The sequence below is a fragment of the Amblyomma mixtum genome, chromosome 5 (genome assembly GCF_055824585.1).
Source record: "Amblyomma mixtum isolate Tamu chromosome 5, ASM5582458v1, whole genome shotgun sequence".
Taxonomy (NCBI): Eukaryota; Metazoa; Arthropoda; class Arachnida; order Ixodida; family Ixodidae; genus Amblyomma; species Amblyomma mixtum.
In genome coordinates this window covers 192,078,319-192,098,731 of record NC_143016.1, presented here as the reverse complement: position 1 = coordinate 192,098,731, position 20,413 = coordinate 192,078,319, and the positions used below count along the sequence as shown (strand labels likewise).

General features: G+C 45.1%; 2 protein-coding genes across 7 annotated transcripts in view; one reads left to right on the top strand and one right to left on the bottom strand.

The window, feature by feature from the left end:
• The window catches only part of LOC149345277 (uncharacterized), a 215,048-nt gene extending 209,663 nt beyond the window's left edge, over positions 1-5,385 (bottom strand). For all 5 annotated transcript variants that reach the window (XM_089546559.1, XM_089546560.1, XM_089546561.1 and 2 more), the window contains exon 1: positions 5,249-5,385. The gene's annotated coding sequence lies outside the window, so the exon portion shown is untranslated. The remainder of the gene's footprint in view (positions 1-5,248) is intronic.
• A 211-nt stretch (positions 5,386-5,596) lies between these two features.
• The window catches only part of LOC149345274 (sorting nexin-4-like), a 62,262-nt gene continuing 47,445 nt past the window's right edge, over positions 5,597-20,413 (top strand). The window contains exons 1-2 of one of the 2 annotated variants that reach the window (XM_089546565.1): positions 5,597-5,839; positions 5,964-6,064. In XM_089546565.1, the coding sequence (XP_089402691.1) occupies positions 5,804-5,839; positions 5,964-6,064 (137 nt within the window). In that variant the 5' untranslated portion in view covers positions 5,597-5,803. The remainder of the gene's footprint in view (positions 5,840-5,963; positions 6,065-20,413) is intronic. The other variant, XM_089546564.1, reaches the window with a different exon arrangement.

Genomic DNA, 20,413 nt, shown 5'->3' with positions numbered 1-20,413 from the left:
TATCGAGGTTGCTCACCGTGTCCCATTGGCAAAGGACTCCTCTGTCAAAAACATACTTGTGCAGTTTACCCGCAGGCAGACTCGTGACAGCTTTCTTGACAAAGCTCGCCAAATACGACTAGTTGGGAAAGACCTTGGGTTTGACACAGAGGAATCAGTGTTCGTGAACGAGCACTTATGCCCAGAACTAAAACGCCTACTTGGTAAAAGCCTCTGCGCGCAAACGCGAAGTGAAATGGAAGCACGTCTGGGTGCGCAATGGAAAAATTTTTGCCCGACAAACAGACACTTCTTCGGTCATCAAGATTACATGCAATGAGGACATTCAAAGAATGACGAATTCACAAGGAAACTGAGCGCTGAAAATCGTTGCCGTTTGCACTGACATGATGGAACTTGGTTTGGTTTATGGGGTTTAACGTCCCAAAGCGACTAAGGCCATGAGAGACGCCGTAGTGGAGGGCTCCGGAAATTTCGACCACCTGGGGTTCTTTAACGTGCACTGACATCGCACAGTACACGGGCCTCTAGAATTTCTCCTCCAAAGAAATTCAGCCGCCGCGGCCGGGATCGAACCCGCGTCTTTCGGGCCAGCAGCCGAGCACCATAGCCACTGAGCCACCGCGGCGGCAGTGTGGTGACGTCAATAACCTGAATAACTACAGACCGATTTCCATTTTTTCTACTTTTGTGAAGGTCGCTGATCATGTAGTAAATAATCGCTTATATGATTACCTGGCAAGAAAAGCAACTATTGCGAAAGAGCAATATGCCTTCCAAAAAAATAAATCAACAGAATCTGACTTGCTTAATATAAAGGAACAACTAATTGATAACCAAGAAAGAAGACTAGTATCAGTGGGAATTTTTCTCGATTTAAAGAAAGCCTTAGACTCAGTGAAACATCATATCCTGCTTCAAAAAATGGAACGGTATGGGGTCAGAGGACTTGCGCTTGAACTTCTCACCAGTTATTTAAAAAATTGTCAGCAAATAACACAAATAAATGCAGCCTCATCAACAGCAGGTGAAATTGTAGCTGGCGTACCGCAGGGATCTATCTTAGGGCCTATACTATTTCTTTTATACATTAATGACATAGAGAATATACCGCAAACTAAGAATATCATTATTTACGCAGATGACACGAATGTCTCCTTTTCAGGAAATGATATGGTTACATTAGAAAAAGAGGCTAAAATCTGGCTACAAGAACTATCTTCATGTCTGAATTCTAATCTGCTGCAACTAAATGTTAACAAGACTAAGTATGTCGTATTCAGAGGGAAAAACAAGACCATTACTGATGGTTTTCAACTAAAATTTCAAAATTCAACTCTGGTTCGCGAGGACTCAAAAAAAATTTCTGGGAGTAATTTTCAAGCAACATCTGCTGTGGAATGACTATACAGATTATTTGCGCAGTAAAGCGTTGCGCTCAGTCGGCATAATCAACAGACTACGATCAATTGCACCTGTCAGAAGCAAACTACAACTATACTACTTGATAGTTCACTCTTATATACATTATGGGCTACTCATAAGAGGCACAACACTTACTAATATAGCAAAATTATTGTCACTACAAAAAAAGGGCTATCCATGCCATATTCAACCTTTCACTCAGCCAGGACACAGGAGAGGCTTTTACAAAACACAAGTTGCTTAAGATTCAGACAATATATGATAAAAACTGGCTATATACATAAAGGATTTACTAAAATGCAGCAAAGCTATATTTGAGAACACATACCTGCATACGCCTATAGCATACAACTTGTGGGAATCCTGGCTTTGCGCCGTCGCCTTTGCGCGGCTGTGCCGGCCGCCCGCGTTGTTTCTCCTCTTTCCCTTGCTCCCGCCTCAGGCGGTGGAGAGGCGGCTGGGTGACTAATCACTGTCATTTAGCCACAGCTCCGCCCCGGCTCCCCAAGGGCCTTTGCCATTGGCGCCTTTTGGCGGGAATTCGGGACCCCGCTTTGGGCGGCCGCGCGCCGCGCGACCGTCCGAGCGGGGCCCAGAGAGAGAGATCCCTCCGAGACAGCGAAAGGTGCGTACGTTACTGTTTGTCCGTGCCGGCCTTTGCCGTTCGGACCAGTGCTTACTCGAGCTCGCCCGCACGTGTCCTCTGACCTGCAGCGGTTCGAGCCTGTCCAGCGGGGTCCAGCGACCTCCGACAGGCGTACCTTGCGTTGATTGCCCACTCTCTCTCGCAACCGGCCCAACGGTCGACACGAGAGAGAGATCACAGCACTGCCGCGGGGACATTCTCCTGCAGCGGCGTGTTAGCGGCGCGCATTACTCGAGTCGCTTCGTGTGCGTAGCGGAGCCTTGCTCCTCGCGCGCCCCGGGACGGGGTGACGATTGAGTGTGTGTGTATCTGCTGGAGGACGACGTGAATAAACGTCTCCTTTGTGAACTTGGAGGCCTATTTCTTTGCGGCGAATCGCTCTCCTCCCTGCGGAGGTTGAGTGCGCCGCATCGGTGTCCCAGTGTGTGTGTGGTGACGGCTGATCGGGGCCCTTGGCTCGCGCGAAGCTCGAACCCGCGGTGGGTGGTGGCCTTTGTCCACGTAGAAACCCACAAACTTTCGAACAACTAATTTTCATGCCTCACTGTCCCGAATAAATTATGATCACCAAAAGTTCACGTTTGCGATACCATGCAGCTCACCGATGTTCGATGGAGCCGAGCCTTCGCAATCGCCTTGATGACAGAAGAAAGTGGAAACAGTCCCTCACCGCTGACAACGTGCCCCAAGAAAGTGAGCCTCGGAACATCGAAGACACATTTGTGGTCGAGCTTGAGTCCGGCTTGGGACAAGCGTTCGAGAACTGCACAAAGGTTGGTCAGGTGCTCCTGTCCGGTGGTGCCATGGACTATGATGTCGTCGATGTAGAAGAGGACACCCTTGCACCCTTTCAGAATTAAGTGCACAATCCATAAAATAAGAGTAGCGCAAAACCAGGACAACAGACAAAAGGGGAGAGAACACACACCCACAACACAGGCGCTAACTTCCGACTGACGAAGAAAGCCGAAACAAGGCCGAAACAAACTCGCTTGAAGCGGAAGAGGCCATCATGGGTAATGAATGTGGTGAATTCCCAACTCTCAGGGCTGAGCGGTACTTGATGGTAAGCCGAGGCGAGGTTCAACTTTGAAAAACGCTGTGACCTGGCCAAGCTAAGTAGAAGTTCTTCCGTTCGAGGCAAGGGAAAACTGTCAACCACGATAGCCTTGTTCAGCTCACGCAAATCCACACACATTCGGATGGAGCCCTCCTTTTTCGAGAAACGACTATTGAAGCAATCCACTTGGAAGCGTCGACCCGTTCAAAGATGTCTTGAGCTTCAACTTCTGGAGTTCCTCAGACACTTGCTGTCGAATGGCAAATGGCAACCGTCGGAGCTTGCAAGCAACAGGAGAAATGGAATCCTGCACTTTGACTTAGTGCACGTAGCCACAGGCAACTCCGAGTTCCTTGGAAAAGAGATGTTCGAAGCGTGGACATACCTCAGGAGATAACAGAGGTGTATCAGGTGTCATGGAAAGACATTTCAACGATGCACCTTCAATCTTCATTTGTAAGGCCGCAATAGAATCCAGACCCAGCAGCGTTGTTCCTCCCGAGACAACGTACAACAGGACGCAAGCAATACGGTCGTGGAACTTTGCTGTGGCAACAAAACACTCTTGGACTATAATCTGACACTTAAAATAGTCCAAGAGTTGAACTGCGGTTGATTTAAGTGGGAAAGCATCAGCGAAGAATCCGGTGGTACAGGTCTTCAGAAATAATAGACAGAGATGAGCCGGTGACAGTCAGGAAGCGGATGGACTTGCCTTCAATCAGGACTGAGGCAAAAATTCCGTTTTTTTTTACCTTCAACCTTGAGAATAGATGCACTGCTGGAGTCATCCCGCATCGACGGTGTGTCAGCAATTTTGGTATTGATATCTGCCGACTTCTTCAGTTTATTTCACAAGTGCTACATTAACACTGTTCTTTTACTGCAAAAATGTGTTTTCCCATGTTTCAGTCTTTTCTCGTATTTTTTTGCGCTCACCATTCTTGCTTTCATGTGTCAGTTCTGCAATAATCATTCAAGAGTTTGGCAGTATTCTTAAAAATTGTGCATATGGGTTCAACAACACAACTATGGTGCAGTTACCTTTGTAGCACAGTTCTATTATTTTTCCATGACCATTCTGCTCCCACATATATATTTTTGAGCAATCTCATACTGGCATCTGCTCGTCCCCTGCAACTTCTTTAAGCGTCATTGGTCGACATTTATGTTCACCATATCATTTTACACGGAGAAAAGACTGCCGCGATTCACTGTTTTGCCTTGGCTGCCTGTTTTCGGACACTTCATTTAAACCCTTCGCTATCCTTCGGCTAAAATTTTACGCAGTAGCTGTAAAATCTGCGCTAAACAAATAAAAAGGCCAAATGTCAAGTGACTTTTCTTTGAAAGAGGCCCGCCAACAAGCTCTTCCCCAACCGAGTACCCAAAACGGCAAGGAAGTAAATTAAGTGACAATACTCACCAGAATTTCTTTAGAGCGTACGTGTTTTGTTCCTGCTTGGCTTGATGACACACAATGGCAAGAGCTGTTTAGTGTTTATACTTGAGAGTCAGTCCCTGTTCTGTCTACTTCGCCCTTTCTGCACGAACCAGAGCCCAACGAGTATATTCACGTGAGAACGATGAGCAGGTTCTCAAGCCGCGAACGAGGAAACAGATCAGCTGGCCGAGTACTGGGAGAAGCAAGCTCTAACATCGTATGCAGGAGAGGCTTCCCTGTTCAGCAGTTTTTGCCAGTGCTATGCCTCCGTTCTCCAAGCGTTCACGTTACGTTGTTCAGCAAGCGAAAAACAATGTAGGCCCCGCTACGGCGAAAACTCAGCCTGTCACCTCGTTTCTGTAGCACACGGAGAACAACTCCGTGACAAAGTGACCATGGGTCTTGGCTGACGTCTCCCAGTCGGACGTCACATCTAACCCGACTACAACAGACAGGCCAAGCAGTTGCAAAACACCTCTCCAAGCTTGCGTACAGCAACCTTTCTACTACTACAAGGAGTCTGCACCGTGCTTCACGAGTTCACCTGAACGTTCCCAAGCGCCACTTGAAGACCCCGAGCAGAGCATGCAAGGAGGGCACAGTTTGCAACTAGTGAAGCGCGCAATGTTAAACTGAGAACCTCGTAGCGCTCTCGCCTTAAGAAGCAGCTTACCTGCGAATCTCGGCGTGCTACTGTCCGAACCTCTAGCAGCGAAACTCGATGACATCCGACAGAACGGCTGTGCGCGAACCGCACAACGGCAAATCGGTAAAGCGTGGCCGGGGCAACTTTGGCGCGAAAGACGCTGTTACGTCGAAAATCACGTGCAACATTGAATCGCACACATGCTCAAAGAAACTCTGTGCATGCTCATCCCCTAATTATTTAATTGTAGTAGAGCAAATTCAAATATTAATCTCAAAGATAGAACGATACCAACTTATTTAACAGAAGATAATTGTACTATAAAAATACCTGTGCCAAAACTGCACTATTAGCAGTTAATGAACGTAGCCGATAGCCAACACTAGTTGCTTGCAGCCTTGGCTTGTGATTTGCGGGGCGTATGATTGGTGATCCGGCGCGGTCAGCTAGGTGATGGGTTTTCCGTGCGGTCGAAAGTGTAGTGTTTGTCATATGCATGGCCCTCAGCCTTCATTTTATTAAGCATTTAGCGTATAATCGTGCTGAGACATACTTACAGAAGCATTGCAAGGGAGCGTTGTCATGTCAGAAACCGGGCAGGATGAGAGTGCGAAAGCGGTAAGTGTGGTTGTGCCCAGGAATATTGTTTTTGCGTTTCAGAAACCTCGCACAGAAGTGAATCTGGAATGACATGTAGTGCATATAACGGAGCCAAGAGTTTCTGCCTATTTTTCTGCCGCAGGACGCAATCTGCGAGATCAACATTACGGAGGTGGAGCGTCGCTGCTCGGGCACTGTCATGCCACTGCAGGATGTTTACATTGCCTATCAGGTGGAATCGGTGTAAGTGAGTTCTCACTGTCGCATGTGATCGATGTCGGTTCATGGTGGGTGCGCTGTGAACGGGTCTTATCTCTTGATCGCTACGTGCGCCTCTCCGGAGCGGCATAGATCGGCTGGTCGCAGATGGCCTATCCCTCATTGCCGAGTTAGATGTGCGTAACAATGCCACAATCAGACGTGAGCTGAAGCAATAGGTTGCGTATTGCTTCACATCATATTAAGCTCATGCCCGCCATGGTGGCTCAGTGGTTATGGTGCTCGGCTGGAACCCAAAAGACGCGGGTTCGATCCCGGCCGTGGCGGTCGAATTTCTATGAACGCGAAATTCTAGAGGCCTGTGTACTGTGCAATGTCAGTGCATGTTAAAGAACCCCAGGTGGTCGAAATTTCCGGAGCCCTTCACTACGGAGTCCCTGATAGCCTGAGTCGCTTTGGGACCTTAAACCCCATAAACCAAACCAAGCCATATTAAGCGCATCATTAACCCCACTTAGTGCAGTGTCTATTCTTCCGGCAGCCGACAAAATCACCGGGCTGATATTCTCGCGGCACTCTCCTAGGGCAACGTGTTTCTGGTTCTTCATGGTGTCTGATTCTCCGAGACATTGACCAGACCCCCGGAGGTGGAGTGTTTTACCACCCTGACACTGCACACGCCTAGTGTTAAAATAAATGCTTACCTCTGTTTGTGGACTTTCTCAGGGGTCTTGGCTTGGCTAAAGTGAACAGACAGTGAGGTTGGTGCCCAAGGTTCCCTTGTGGGCTGCAGCTAGTGTGCGGCTGCTCCGAAATCGTGCCTGTTGATTGTGCATGTGCATGTGTGCATTGTTTCTCACAATCATTTTCTCTTTTTTCTGCTGTGAATGCGCTTCAAGCAAACTACTCTTGGTTCTTTGTTGAGTCTTGCTTTCCGCACCTTTTATACATCTTAGTTTGGCACCGTCCTGGTGGGCAGCGAAGTGTCGGACCCCCCTTCGTTCTTAGTCCCGTATGCTTACAAAAGAAGTGGTGCTGTAAGGCTGCGCTTTGGTAAAGTTATTTTTGTTGTGAAAGCAACACTACTGGAGCCCAGCTCGGCTCGGCGCTTGTAGTCGTGGCAGTGCGGCTACCATTCGCCATTGCCTAGCAACCGCTTCAGCGGCTATCCAACAGATGGCACCGCACCGCTGCCGCCTATCGCCTACACACCCAGAGGGCACCACCCTCGCACAGGTTTCACAGTTTATGACAGCATCGTGCCGGCCAGGGAGCTGGCATGAGCTAAACCAAATGCTTAACCACAAGCTAACACCACAAGCGTATTGGCAAAAACGGCACGTACCATCTTATGCCGTTGCCTAGCAACCCAAGTTACTACCCAAGCTTGCACGAGTTACTCGGACAAGCTCAGACGAGCGTTGTGCCATCTGCGCGAGAGGTTGCTCAGGAACAGCAACATGGGTCGCAAAATCCCGACGGGTGGCTGGGATAGAAACAGCCGCCTGCCAGTACAGTGGCACATCGCTTAACCGCTGTGCCACTGCGCTGGTAGTGGTATATGAGGACTCGCCGCCATCTATGAATCTTAAGTAGGAATTACCAATTCAGCACACATGGTTACTAACCCACTAAAAATATCATGCCACACCCCTAAGGCAGAGTTTAGGTGCCCCTTCCAATTGAAGAATGAACACCTGCTTTCACAGGTATACTCGGTTTAACTACGTTAAGCCCCTATCAATTTTTGGTGAGAATTTCTATCGCTGTGATATGGCACAGGAAGTTTGAAATACCAAAATCTCTAGCGTTAAGAGCAAAATGGCATGTCTCTTTCTCTTGCAGCCAGTCAGTACTAATAAGCGTTTCGAGATCCAACAGTATTTCCTGCTTATCAGAAGAAGAAAATAGAATGCACTGAATACACCAGCTTGGCCTACATGTAGCTGCAATGAAAAATTCTGCTTTTAAAAGTAGCAGCTGAGATGGCAGGGACTTTAGCTCAATTGGTAGAGAATTGCACATGGTCTGCGGAAGTCAAATCAAGCCTTTATTCCAACATCAGGTATGCTGGGGTCCATGGACACCTAGAATCTCGGCAAGGCCATGTAGTTGTCTTTATTACTGTCCACGTAATTATCTCCTATATAAAATGATGATGCAGTTGTAGCGCCACCGCTTCTGCTCATGCGATGAAGGAGAGCTTGGCGAGCATGAGCAGAACAGAACAGGTTAGGCGCTCAAACGGCAGCCATCGTCTGTAGCTCATCGAGGCCTGCAAACCGCCTTCGTCCATGGAACGGCATTAGCTCAAATAAACATGGCTGCACCGCCTCTGGTACCACTGTGCACCTCAAAGTTGGTGACCCAGACGTGATACGAACGCGCAACCTACTATCACCACCACAAGACATCCCTTTATGTCAGCTGAAACAGAGACCCTTTTGCTTAAAGCGTGCCATGACAGACTAATGTAGCCGTCTAGTTGTGCTGGTATCACATCACTTCGAATTTACAGCACAGTATCAGACACTGACATCAGAGAGAGCGCACAGCCTTTCAATTATGAATATGTACCAACTAGCCTGTCAAAAAGCCTTACTTATGCAGAGAAGGACGGGAGACACGTAAGCACTAGCTTTCAAAATTTATCGTGAACTGTGGAGTGGAATACAGGGTGTTTCAGGGAAGACTATAAGTAATTCTAAAAAATAGGTTTTTCGAAGTAAGAATATGGCTTTTTAGCATATTATTACCAGTGTTGGCAGGCACCGGAAAGCCGGTGAATCGTCTTTAGTAAGCTGGTTAACTAATTTTTAATAATTAACTTTTTAACTATTAAAGTTAAGTGTCTAGTTGCAATTAGAGATGTGTAGCCAGCCGTTAGTAACGGCCATACCAGTTTTTAGAATTTCGAAAATACAATCACTCTTGGCACTGTGGCTCGACAAAATTTCGCTTTTGTGACTAGTTACGTGCACTGGAAAGGTTGCCTTGCCTGCATGTTTTGCGAAAACGCTTGTATTTTGGCATGATGTAGCCATATTTTTTCGAGGCACAGCGCCGAGTTTTCACAAATTGCGTTTTCTAAATTCTAAAAAGTGATATGACTGTTACTAGCAGCCGGCTACAACTGTCTAATTGCAACCAGTTGCCTAGCTGTGATAGTTAAAAAGTCAATTATCAGAAATTAGTTAACCAGCTTACTACTTGAGACAATTGACTGGTTTTCCGATGTCTGCCAACACTGGTAATACGATGCTGCAAAAGCCATATTTTTACCCCAAAAAACCTATTTTGAAAGTTACTTGGTCTTCCCTGAAACACCCTGTATATATATAGACATCGTGGGCAGACATCACGCAAGTGCGGCAAGCAAAATTTCAATGACATCATAAATATTGCTGTTTGTTGCGAGAGGTAGTGGTTGACGGCTTAGCAACACATTTTCGCCTCGATAAAGAGCATCACCTGGCAAACGTCAATTTTTCCTGAAAAAAACCATATTCAAAGGGACCCCTGTAAGATTTTTATGTTCATACTCTAAAGCAATAAATCTGTAGAGGTGGTCTTTGTGTGTATTGGAGTCCAGTTTGGCAGCGGTGCATAGGCCGCACACTACTCTGCCTTTTGCTGGCTAGCAAATCTAACTTGTAAAAATTTTTTTGTGCGAAAGCACTATTCCGATGGGTAAACCTCGAGCAAGGTCTTGCTATGTTTGTGGCTTCGTGCCAAGTGAAGTAAATTAAAATAAATCAAATAAATATCCGCGACTGGGATTTGAACCCGCGGCAGTCAGCTTCGCTAGCCACTGCACAAGAGCAGTAGTGGGTCATTGTGAGCGTTCAACTTCAAGGCAGGTTGCACGAGTATGTGCCTCCGAACACTGATTCCAGAAAGATCCCAGTGAAACACTCAGTTCGAATACCTGTCGTGAGCTAGCCTCCAACCAGACTAAGAGGCGTATGCTATATGCAGAGAGAAATCTTATGACTCCACCCACAACGGTGTGCGGCAAAGGGTTCTGTCACAGTTTCGACACGAAAATTGGCTGTTGAGGAAAAGAAATGGCGCAGTAACTCTGGCATCTCGGTGGACACCTCAGCCAAGCCTTAAGGGAAGAGGTAGGCCTTCTAAGCTCTGGGAAGGCATACCATTGAATGTCTGTTGTCGTTGGTTCAAATCCCTGTCGCAAGTTAGCCTCCAACTTCCTTATATGCAACAGCAAATCATATGGCACCACCAGGAACGCTGTACGATAAACGGTTGCGTCGCGATTTTGGTAGGAATGTTTAGTTTTTAGCGGGTGGAACGAGCATCTCAAGCTGGCTGATAAACCATTGCTGGGAGCATCAGTTACACACAAAAAAGTGTCCTGGAAATTTGTTTGGTCTTGGCATGGCAAAGCTGAAACAAATAATATCATCATGATAGGTGAGCTGGCCGACCTTGAAACAAAGTTGTTGTGGAGTTCTTGCATGCCAATACCACTAAAGGTTTGAGACCTTGCAGGGGATTATCGTTATTCATGTCTTTTTTATGATTCTGCCACATTCAGAAAGAGCAAATGTCATTCGCAAAAAAAAAGTGTTTTTTGCCCTAGGTTTCAATATCTGTAGTATGAGGAATAAGGATACCAACCTTAATGTGATACTTGAAACTTTGTGTGTTCAGTTCAGTGTGACCTTGCTCACTGAAACTTGGTTGCGTTCGCATGAAGATCATATTTCATCATAAGTTAAAACCCATTTATGATGTGTGCTTCTCTTGAAAAACTAGCATGAAAATTCAGAAGCCATGGGTCACACCTATGCACGTGATGATGACGAAACCAAGAATGAGATTTTCAAGAAGTCTATGACTACACAGAGCCCTGATGGCCTTGCTGTGTACAAAACATCTCGATATAACCTAACTAAAGAGTTAAGAACTGACAAGGCTGCTTGTGAAGCGCACTTGCTTCAAGGCAATAATAAAAATGATCCTCTGATTGTCTGGTAATTTCTGAGCGACATTGTCCTTCAGAAAAATAAAAGTAAGAAAAATTAGGAGAGCTTAATATAAATGGCAAACTTGTATCGGGCACTTGTCTTTCTGAAGAACTCAACAGGCTTTAAACCTTGTGGAAGTGCTGCTGCGGCAACTAATTTCTTAATATACAGAACCTGTGAGTCGGTTGCTTTTCATCCAACAGACCCTGATGATGAAGTATTTTCTATTCAAATCAGTGACCCCACTCTTGCACCAAATGCGTCAAACCAAATTAGCTGCGCCATTCCTGATAAAAATGGGGAAAACTGCTCCAAACTCGCCTCTTTCGAATTTGGCAGCACCAGGCGCCGGCTATCCAGGCAGACGTAACCATAGTTCCCGACGCCATTTCAAAATGTTAAGGTCTCTTGAAGCCAACTTGAAACGAACATGACTGTCACTCGTCATCTGTTCCTTGCATTGCAGTCAGTCGGGTCTGTTTAGGAGGAACCTATGATTCTAGCCATAAGATAACATTTTAAAAATCACGAGCAGTTTAGCTTGGGGCTAATCATGAATTATCATGGGCTAGCACGGGTAGCCCTGGTTTTTCATGGTTTATTTTGACTTTCTGTGGTTTTGCTTCATTGAACTGGCTTATCTTGGTTGATATATCATATAATGCAAGTTTGCATGATATTGAATAATTTTGGACTGGTATGGTAGTAGAATTTGTCATTCTCTACATTCATATTGAATTGAATTTGATTGCCTTTATTTTCTCCAGAACAACTGGAAGGATTTCCAGGCGAAAAGCTGCTTTTGCAGCTTGACTGGACCTGGAAAACCTTTAAATAGCAGTGGCTTTGACATATCAGGTGATGGAAATAAACATAAGAAAGATACAAGAAAAGGAGAACAAAAATACACACTATAGAATACAAAACAATGAAATGCACTTAAGACAATTGTATGGTTAAAACTAGGCTCGTGTAGTGCAAAATAATACGTAATCAAGTAATACAGATGTAATAGAATCACGAAGATGTACTTAATATTCACTAGTACATATTTTGAACATATATGCATACATGAAAGCAGAATATAGACATCAAGTTGTATGAAATAATCAAAATTTCAGCAAATGCACAAAATTTCAGCAAATGCACAAAATTGTCTCTGTAGATGACAATGAACCTAGAGAATCAGAAGTAATGAATGTAAAAAAATACTTCACATGTCAACAAAATACTGTCGCAATTCTTTGAATCTGAAATTTGTGGTATATTTAAATTTGTTGAGTACATGCGGAAGATTGTGTTGCAATGTTTGGAGTTTATAATTAGTCCTAAAATGAGGAACAAACCAAGTTTCCCTGCTGCGGGTATTAGCAGAAGTATGTTTAGTTTTCAAGGATGCTATATCAGTAATAAAGGCCTTGTAAGAATTATTAGAAAAAGAAAACAAATGTAGCATCCGGAAGTCGTACATACGGTCAATGCTGATGATGTGATGCAATGGAAAGAGAATGTTTGTTGGGGATAAGTAGTGTACGTTTGCTGGGAGCCCTCATACCTCTCCTGGTGCAGTGTAAATGCCACGCCACTGCCTGCGACGGCAGGTGCTGCCATCTATGGGGGGCCTGTGCACCGCAAGTTGCTTTTGCCAAGCAACCTGTAGCAGCCAGTCATTGTTTTAACTGCCACGGTGCGCCGTTTGCTCACAACCCAGTGAGCAGGTTAGGGTGAGGCCACAGGGTTGCGTTGACTTGGGTGGCCCACCTGACTCCTGGGTTGCTCCTCTGGGAATTTTTCAGGGATTTGACGCTCACGGTCAGCAACGATGCTGGATTTTCTGCTACACGAGCTCCTTGACGCTACTGCACTGTTAACTGTTTTTGGTGTGCTAGCACTAGATGCCCTGCTAGCCTGCCCGTCTGTTGTAGAGTGGAAAGATTGTGTTGCAATGTTTGGAGTTTATAGACCTTATGCAAAATTGCTGCCATCTATCGGAGAAAAGAAGAACCAGCGGAAAGCCGCCATGTTGGAGGATGACTGAAGCTCGTTCCGCCTCTGCTCTCTGCATTTAGGCGTGCCCTGCGTTAGCTTCCTTACTGCTGTGCTGTCTCGAAAATCTTATTTCCTGCCACTTGAGCCTGTAAACATGACTGAATGGTCAGTCGACCTGTTTCTGCTGCCCAAGTTTCCAAGTGACTTCGCAGGCACTTACTACACGTCCAAAACGCTTTCCGAACGCCACCGGTTACAGAGCTGCAAGTTTTTCACGGAGTCCTACATCAGTTTGCCGACGCTGAACCCCAAGAAATGTACGAAGCAAGTGTAATTTTCATTTACGGCTAAAAATGTGCGCATTTCGGTCTAGTTTGAGTCAGTTTTTATTTAGTTCGATACTTTTTGCGAACGGGTGTGCTGCTTGAATTGCTGTTGTTGTGGTAGCGTTTTCTGTGTGTTGCGTCGGCGCTGAAAGCAAGCGATAGTAAACCTCACGCTCATGCTGGTAGTGTCGAAAAAAGTGGCCTCTCAACATCCAACGCTTTCCATTTTCCTTGAAAAGGTCGTACAGCGTTTGTTTGTTTGCCTTAGTGCTCTAGTGCCCTAGAGCCGCTAGTTTGTCCTAGTGCCCTAGACAGAGAGAGAAAACACTTTATTATTATTACCGGCCACATGGACCCCTAAATCCCCGCACGTCCCCACTACACAAGTGTTTACCATTCTTGGACTATCGCCGTTGAAAACTGGTAGCCCACGAATGCAGCAGTGTCCATGGTTTTACCACGACGAGCAAGCAGTTGTGCACTGAGAGTTTTGGAGGATTTTACACGCGTTATGTATTCCCGCTACTAGTTGGAGCTATGGTACCGCTTGAGCGGCTTCTCTTACGGTCCCCCTTTTTTTTTACACAACGCACGGCTTCGTGGAAACCAGCCGGTTAAGTGAAATTGCTACATGCATACAGGCCGTCGCTTCACAAAATAGGCACCTTTCCCTGGTCTAACAGACCACGGGCACTTAGCCCTTGCTAGTGTTTCTGTCGAAACAAATATTTGCACTAAAAACTAATGCATGTAACCGCTGCGGCGGATAACGCTAGGAGCAATGGTTCTCACAAAGCGCGACCCGTACCACTGAACAGCTGGTCACGATTACTCTCTTGCGCGGCCAGTAATCGCAGCATTTCACGGGCAATCGTAGGAGAAAAACAGCTTTTGTGTGATATTTTCTTTGTGCCTACAAAGCTTATTTCAAATTTCATTTGCTACATGGCGGTAACGAAATGTGTTTCGCGATGTCTCGACATGTAGCGACGGTTCTGCAATATTTGTGCCGAGGATGTCAAGGATCGCAGTCCAAAAATAGAAATGTGCTCAAATCAAGCGCTCTTGCGTTTTTCCCTGAGCGTCTTTGTGATCCCTTCTGCGTACAGCAAGGCACTAAGCAATATGTGGGCATCTTGAGGACGGTGAAACTCGAGCACGTGCACCAGTTCGTGCTGTGAATCCGGCGGCTATCCTTCAACATGGCGGATCGCGCGCGGCGACCACTAGATGGCAGTGCATTTCGCATAAGGTCTATAATTAGTCCTAAAATGAGGAAAAAACGAAGTTTCCCTGCTACGGGTATTAGCAGAAGTATGTTTAGTTTTCAAGGATGCTATATCAGTAATAAAAGCCTTCTAAGAAATATTAGAAAAAGAAAACAGTCCTGCTTTCCACTTTCAGGGGATAGGGGGAAAGGGAAACCCCCTTTTGTTTACGTGTTTAGCAGCACTGGGTGGGTCGCTGGCGAAAATGCTGTTGTGTGTCATGCTGGTGGAGGGGAAGCGGTTTCTTGGCAGCTGCAGCCAAGTGGAAAGGCTGGAACCGTGTTGAGCCAGCTCCTGCTTACATTCTCTGTGAAACCGTCATAAATGACCAGTGTGAAAGGTCAGTACATATCGTTCTAGCACACCTGTGTTGCATTTAGTTTAACAAAGTAAATCAGGGTTAATTTCTTTTTCTTTTGCGCATAAATTTTTTTATCGAACAAGGTTACTGGGCGCGGTGGAATATGGCACTCGGTATTGCATCATTCTTAGCTGTACATAAGTCGCACTTTTGTGTAAGTTGGACCAACAAAAAATAAAAAAAACGTAACTTGTACACCAAAGAATACAGTAAGCAAGATTACCTTGAATTCTTTTAGCGCCTCCTCTATTTTTACAATACCAGCTGCATCGCCCGCTTCGCAATGGGAGCCGTCGGTACACCTCACTTTAATTAGTTGCCGCGGTGCGGTGCTAGCAAGATATTAGCACTGCTTGCGTTTGTGCGCACAATGGCAATAGCGCTGTCCTACTCCCACTCCTGGCACCTGTCAGATTCTTGATTCCTACCCCTTCTTGTGTGGCTCTCGCTTCAACTGCAGCGCGGCGCTTTTTCCAACGAAAGTCGGCTGGAGGGCGCGGCTGCTTTGCTCGCCATTTCCAGAGGTGGGCTGTGGCGTTCGCTTCGCTTATCACATGAGGATGGCAGCTGGCAGACTTGAGGCGCTACTTGAGGTGTTTGCACCACTTATTGCTCTTCCTTGCCAGACGAGTAGAGTGTAATAAGTTTCAAGGTTCGTTCGTTTTGTGGCACCACGTTTACGAAAATCGTTTTGCACTGGTGAATAGCGTTGTCCGCGCCGCTGACGAGATGCCCTCGCAGCAGCAGCAAAATGGCACTGGTGAAGTGCGGGAGATTTTATGCTGGTTGATGTGAAGCTGAGGAACTTCGCTGCACAGACAGTACAAAAGAAGGGGATGTTTACGTGCATTTATTCACATATATTTCCAGCAATTTGCAGTAATTGTATATACAATAATTTGCATCTATCTGCGGCTATATACATTACAACTCTTTGTATTTATAGCCAGTTACAGTTATAGAATTTGTGTCTATTTGCTTGTATTTGCAGGTATTTACAGTCCTAAGAAGTTTGCATTGTAGAGCAATCACTTTTGTATATACTTATCCGTTCAGCTCAGACAAACATTGAGAACATTGTGAACAGCCTTTCTTTGCGGGTAGACGCATTGGAAAAAGCAGAAAATCCGAAGTCAGGCAATGTAGACTCAGATTATGTGGAAAAACTGACAGCGCAAGTTAAACGGCTAAACGACAAATGCGATGACGCAGAAAACCGTCTTCGCTGATCAAACCTGCTGTTCTTTGGAATTCCAGATGCCAGTGATGAAGCATGGACACAATCTGAACCGCGTGTAATCTCTCTCTGCTCAAAGGAACTAGACATAACTATCAGTGAGAATGCGATTGAACGCGCTCACAGACTTGGCCGTTTCAAACCCGGAAAGAACCGCCCCATCATTGCCGCATTTGCTAACTTTAAAGATAAGACAAACATTTTGTCCGCTGCCCCAAAGCTAAAAAATTCAGCCTACTCAATTCGAGAAGACTACTCAGCATGTGTCCGATTAGCCCGTCAAAAACTGTACAATTTTGCTCAGGAGCCTGGTGGAAAGTACAAGATCCGCTTCGATAAACTTCTCATGGACGAAAAGCAGTTTTTCTGCGATGCCGAGTCTTATTCCGTTTTAGAGACCAAGACATAGCGGTTATCGCCGGCGGCTGCGCCTGCGCTTTCCCCTCGTCCTCCCTACTCAACAGGTCGGAATGGAAAGCCTGCTTATAAGCCCATGGCAGTTATGCTCGCAAACATCCGCAGTTATTCATCAAAAAGAGAAGGCATAGAATCCCTCCTGCATGATAACAACACCGACATCGCCATTTTTACTGAATCATGGCTAAGTTCCGACATCGAAAACCGCGAGCTACTTCATGATGACAAAGTGTTCACCATTCATAGGCTTGACAGGGAGAGGCGCAGGGGAGGCGGAGTGCTTGTTTTATATAAAATCCAGTATACCCTCATTTCCTGTCAAACTTAATTGCAGCCACAAAATAATGTGTGTCTGAATATCCCTGCCGTCAATTACAGTCATTATTACTGCTTGCTACCGCGCACCTGATTGTGATCGCTCTTTTGTTGATGAGCTTAACAGTGTCCTCTTGAACTTGCATACTCTCTTTCCAAATGCTGAACACATGGTTTGGGGAGATTTCAATTTCCCAAACATTGAATGGAATAATCTGCATGCACCTTCTCATCAATCGAGCAAATTTTTTTATATGACTCTCTCATTTAACCGTACCCAAACCATTAAAACAGCAACCAGTGGCAAAAACATTCTTGACCTTATCTTTGCCTCAGATCCCGAATTCATCCAGTCATTGTCATGTGTTGATTTCCTGAGTGATCATAAAATGTTGCTTTTCGATCTCTCGATTTCAATTCCCGTCAGTAAACCTTCCATAAAATACATCCGCAGTTACAAGAAAGCCGATTTCGCTAAGATGAACATCGAGCTGAGCCTGTTTTTTTCGTACTTCTGATTATCGCCATGTGGTCGAACAGTGAATGAAAACTGGCTGCTTTATAAAAACAAACTATTATCTCTCGTTGACGCGTACGTTCCCCTCATTCGTATACGTGGTGATGCTCAAAGACCATGGTACACTAGCGCGCTAAGAAGACTTATCACAAAGAAAAAAACGCCTTTACCGTGAGGCAAAATATTTAATTTTCCTTCAAAATGGAAAAAATACTTTGCATGTCTTCACCAATATACAGGTTTGTTACGGAGCACTAAAAAAAAATTCTTCCACCAGGACCTGATAAATATTATTCACACAGACCCGAAGAAATTTTGGTCCTTACTGACACCAAGCACCAGTCGTTCACAAAGCATTACCTTAGTCAACCAAGATGGATCATCTGTTCCCACTGAACACCGTTCAGACGTCATGAATTCATATTTTTCATCAGTTTTCACCCACGAACCTCCCTTGAACATACCACCATTTCCAGATTCAAATTTTCTTAGATGCCCCCAGTTTGCATTACAACAGATGGTATTACAAAAATAATTGACAATCTTAAAACATCGAGCGCACCTGGGCCTGATGGAATACCCGCGAAATTACTTAAAAGTACTAAGGACATTTCCAGTCAATTCCTGAAAGTAATCTTAGAACAGTCTATATCAACGGGTGAACTATCTAAAGATTGGAAAATAAGTAAAGTTGTGCCGGTGTTTAAGGCTGGTAACCGATCAGACCCATCCAATTATCGCCCCATTTCCTTGACATGCATTGCCTGTAAACTTCTGGAACACATAATATACTCACAAGTCGCATCGCATCTCGATCATAACTCTTTCTTTTTCACTAAACAGCATGGTTTCCGCTCCGGTCTCTCCTGCGAAACTCAGCGTTTTGAATTGACTACTGATCTTCACTTAAATCTGGACTCTTCATTCCAAACTGACATCATTTTTTTAGACTTTTCTAAGGCTTTCGATCGCGTACCCCACCATCGTCTCATGTCAAAACTTTCCGCTCTGTCCATTGACCCTCTAATTTTAGCATGGATACACTGTCTTCTAATAGATCGTTCTCAGTACACGGTAATTGACAATCATTGTTCAGGTCCTACTAAATTTCTGTCTGCTGTACCAAAAGGGTCGGTCCTTGGCCCTCTTCTTTTTCTCATCTTCATTAATGATCTTCCCTCTGGTATTTCTTCCATAATTCGCCTCTTTGCAGATGATTGCATTCTTTATCACCGCATTGCTACTAACAGGGACCAATTATTACTCCAGAACCACTTGAACATAATTGAACGATGGTGCTCTGAGTGGCTTATGTCGCTAAACATCTCAAAATGCCAATACATGCAAGTATCTCGCAAACATTCCAACCTCACTTACGCTTATTCATTGCTTTCAAACACATTAACAAACGTGCAATCCTACCGATACCTCGGAGTCACCATTTCCAGCAATTTAACCTGGTCCGAACACATCTTGAAATTAGCAGCCAATTCATTCAAATCACTCGGCTTCATCAGATGATCGTTATACTTGGCTCCTCCTTCTGTCCGTAATTTAGCATATGAAACCTTCATCCGTAGTAAACTTGAATATGCATCTCCTATATGGAACCCTCATCAAGCGTACTTAATTAACACCCTAGAAGCTATTCAGAACCGCACAGCATGTTACATCACCTCAAATTATGACAGATACCACAGCATCACCAGAATTAAATCAACACTCAACCTTCTACCACTTGAGAACCGTCGAAAAATCTCACTACTTTGCCTTTTCCATAAATTGTATTACAACTTTCCTTACCTCCGCGACCCATTACTCCTACCTCCCATCAGAACATCGCGTCGCCTCTTCAATTCCCTGAGTGTTCAGCATTTGCATGGTTCTACAATAGCCTTCAATAAATCATTTCTACCTACAGCAATAGAAAATTGGAACCAGTTACCAGACCACATTGTAAACAAGCGTGGCGCTACTAAATTTAGAGACGCACTAATCGAACATTACAGCAAATGAAAAAACAACCTCATGCTTTCATTTTTACCGTTTATTTTTCTTGTTACTATTCCCTCCTTTAGCCTATATGCCACCATGTATTGATTAGAACTGCATCTTTACATTTCACAGTCTATTCCTGCTTTTTTCTTCTTTTTTTCTTCCTTTTTTGCATTGCATTGTGGTGTATTTTACTGTATTAACATTGTTATTCTCTTTACTTTGTATTTCAACTGTCCCCCCCCCCCCCCCCCCCCCTTATGTAATGCCCGAAAAGGGCCTTTAAGGGTAAAATAAATGAATGAATGAGGACAAAGCATGTCGTGTGCGAGCGGATCTCAACAACAAATGAAACAAAACACACCTAACGCCCAGGTGGAGAGGCCAGTTCGTACGCCCTCGTGTGTTTGCTCACCCTCTCTTGCGGCGTAGAACGACAACGCCAGTAGGAGAGACGCTGACGCGGCGCCGTTGAAACACTATCTTGTGGTTTGGCCTTTACGGTGACTGCCCCTGAACATGCACTGAAACGGTCTTGATTTCCATTTTATCTGCATCCTTTTCTTCAAGCGCTTGTTTTTTTAGTTTTGCACTGTTTTATTAGCGCCTGGTTTTAGTCATGACCAGGCAGAACTTCCGACATGCTTTGGCAAACAGCTGCTGCGCCGTGTATTTGCGAATGAAGTTCATTTTTCCCGTCTCAAAACCATCGTAGCTGCAGGCTGCCAAGGACAGAGAATAATCTTTATCTAGTTGTCCTAACGATGACAGCTTATCCTGACAAAAGTACAGCTATGACTTAAAAGCTTTTGCTACCTGGTAGTTTCGAAAAATGCCTTCTTGGGAAGATTTACCGTGCCCTCTTCATTTCATTCTCCCATTTTCCTTACAGAACAAGATTGAATCCAAAGCCAAAATAGCATAACTTACTGCTGAATACGTTTACCATCTGATTTC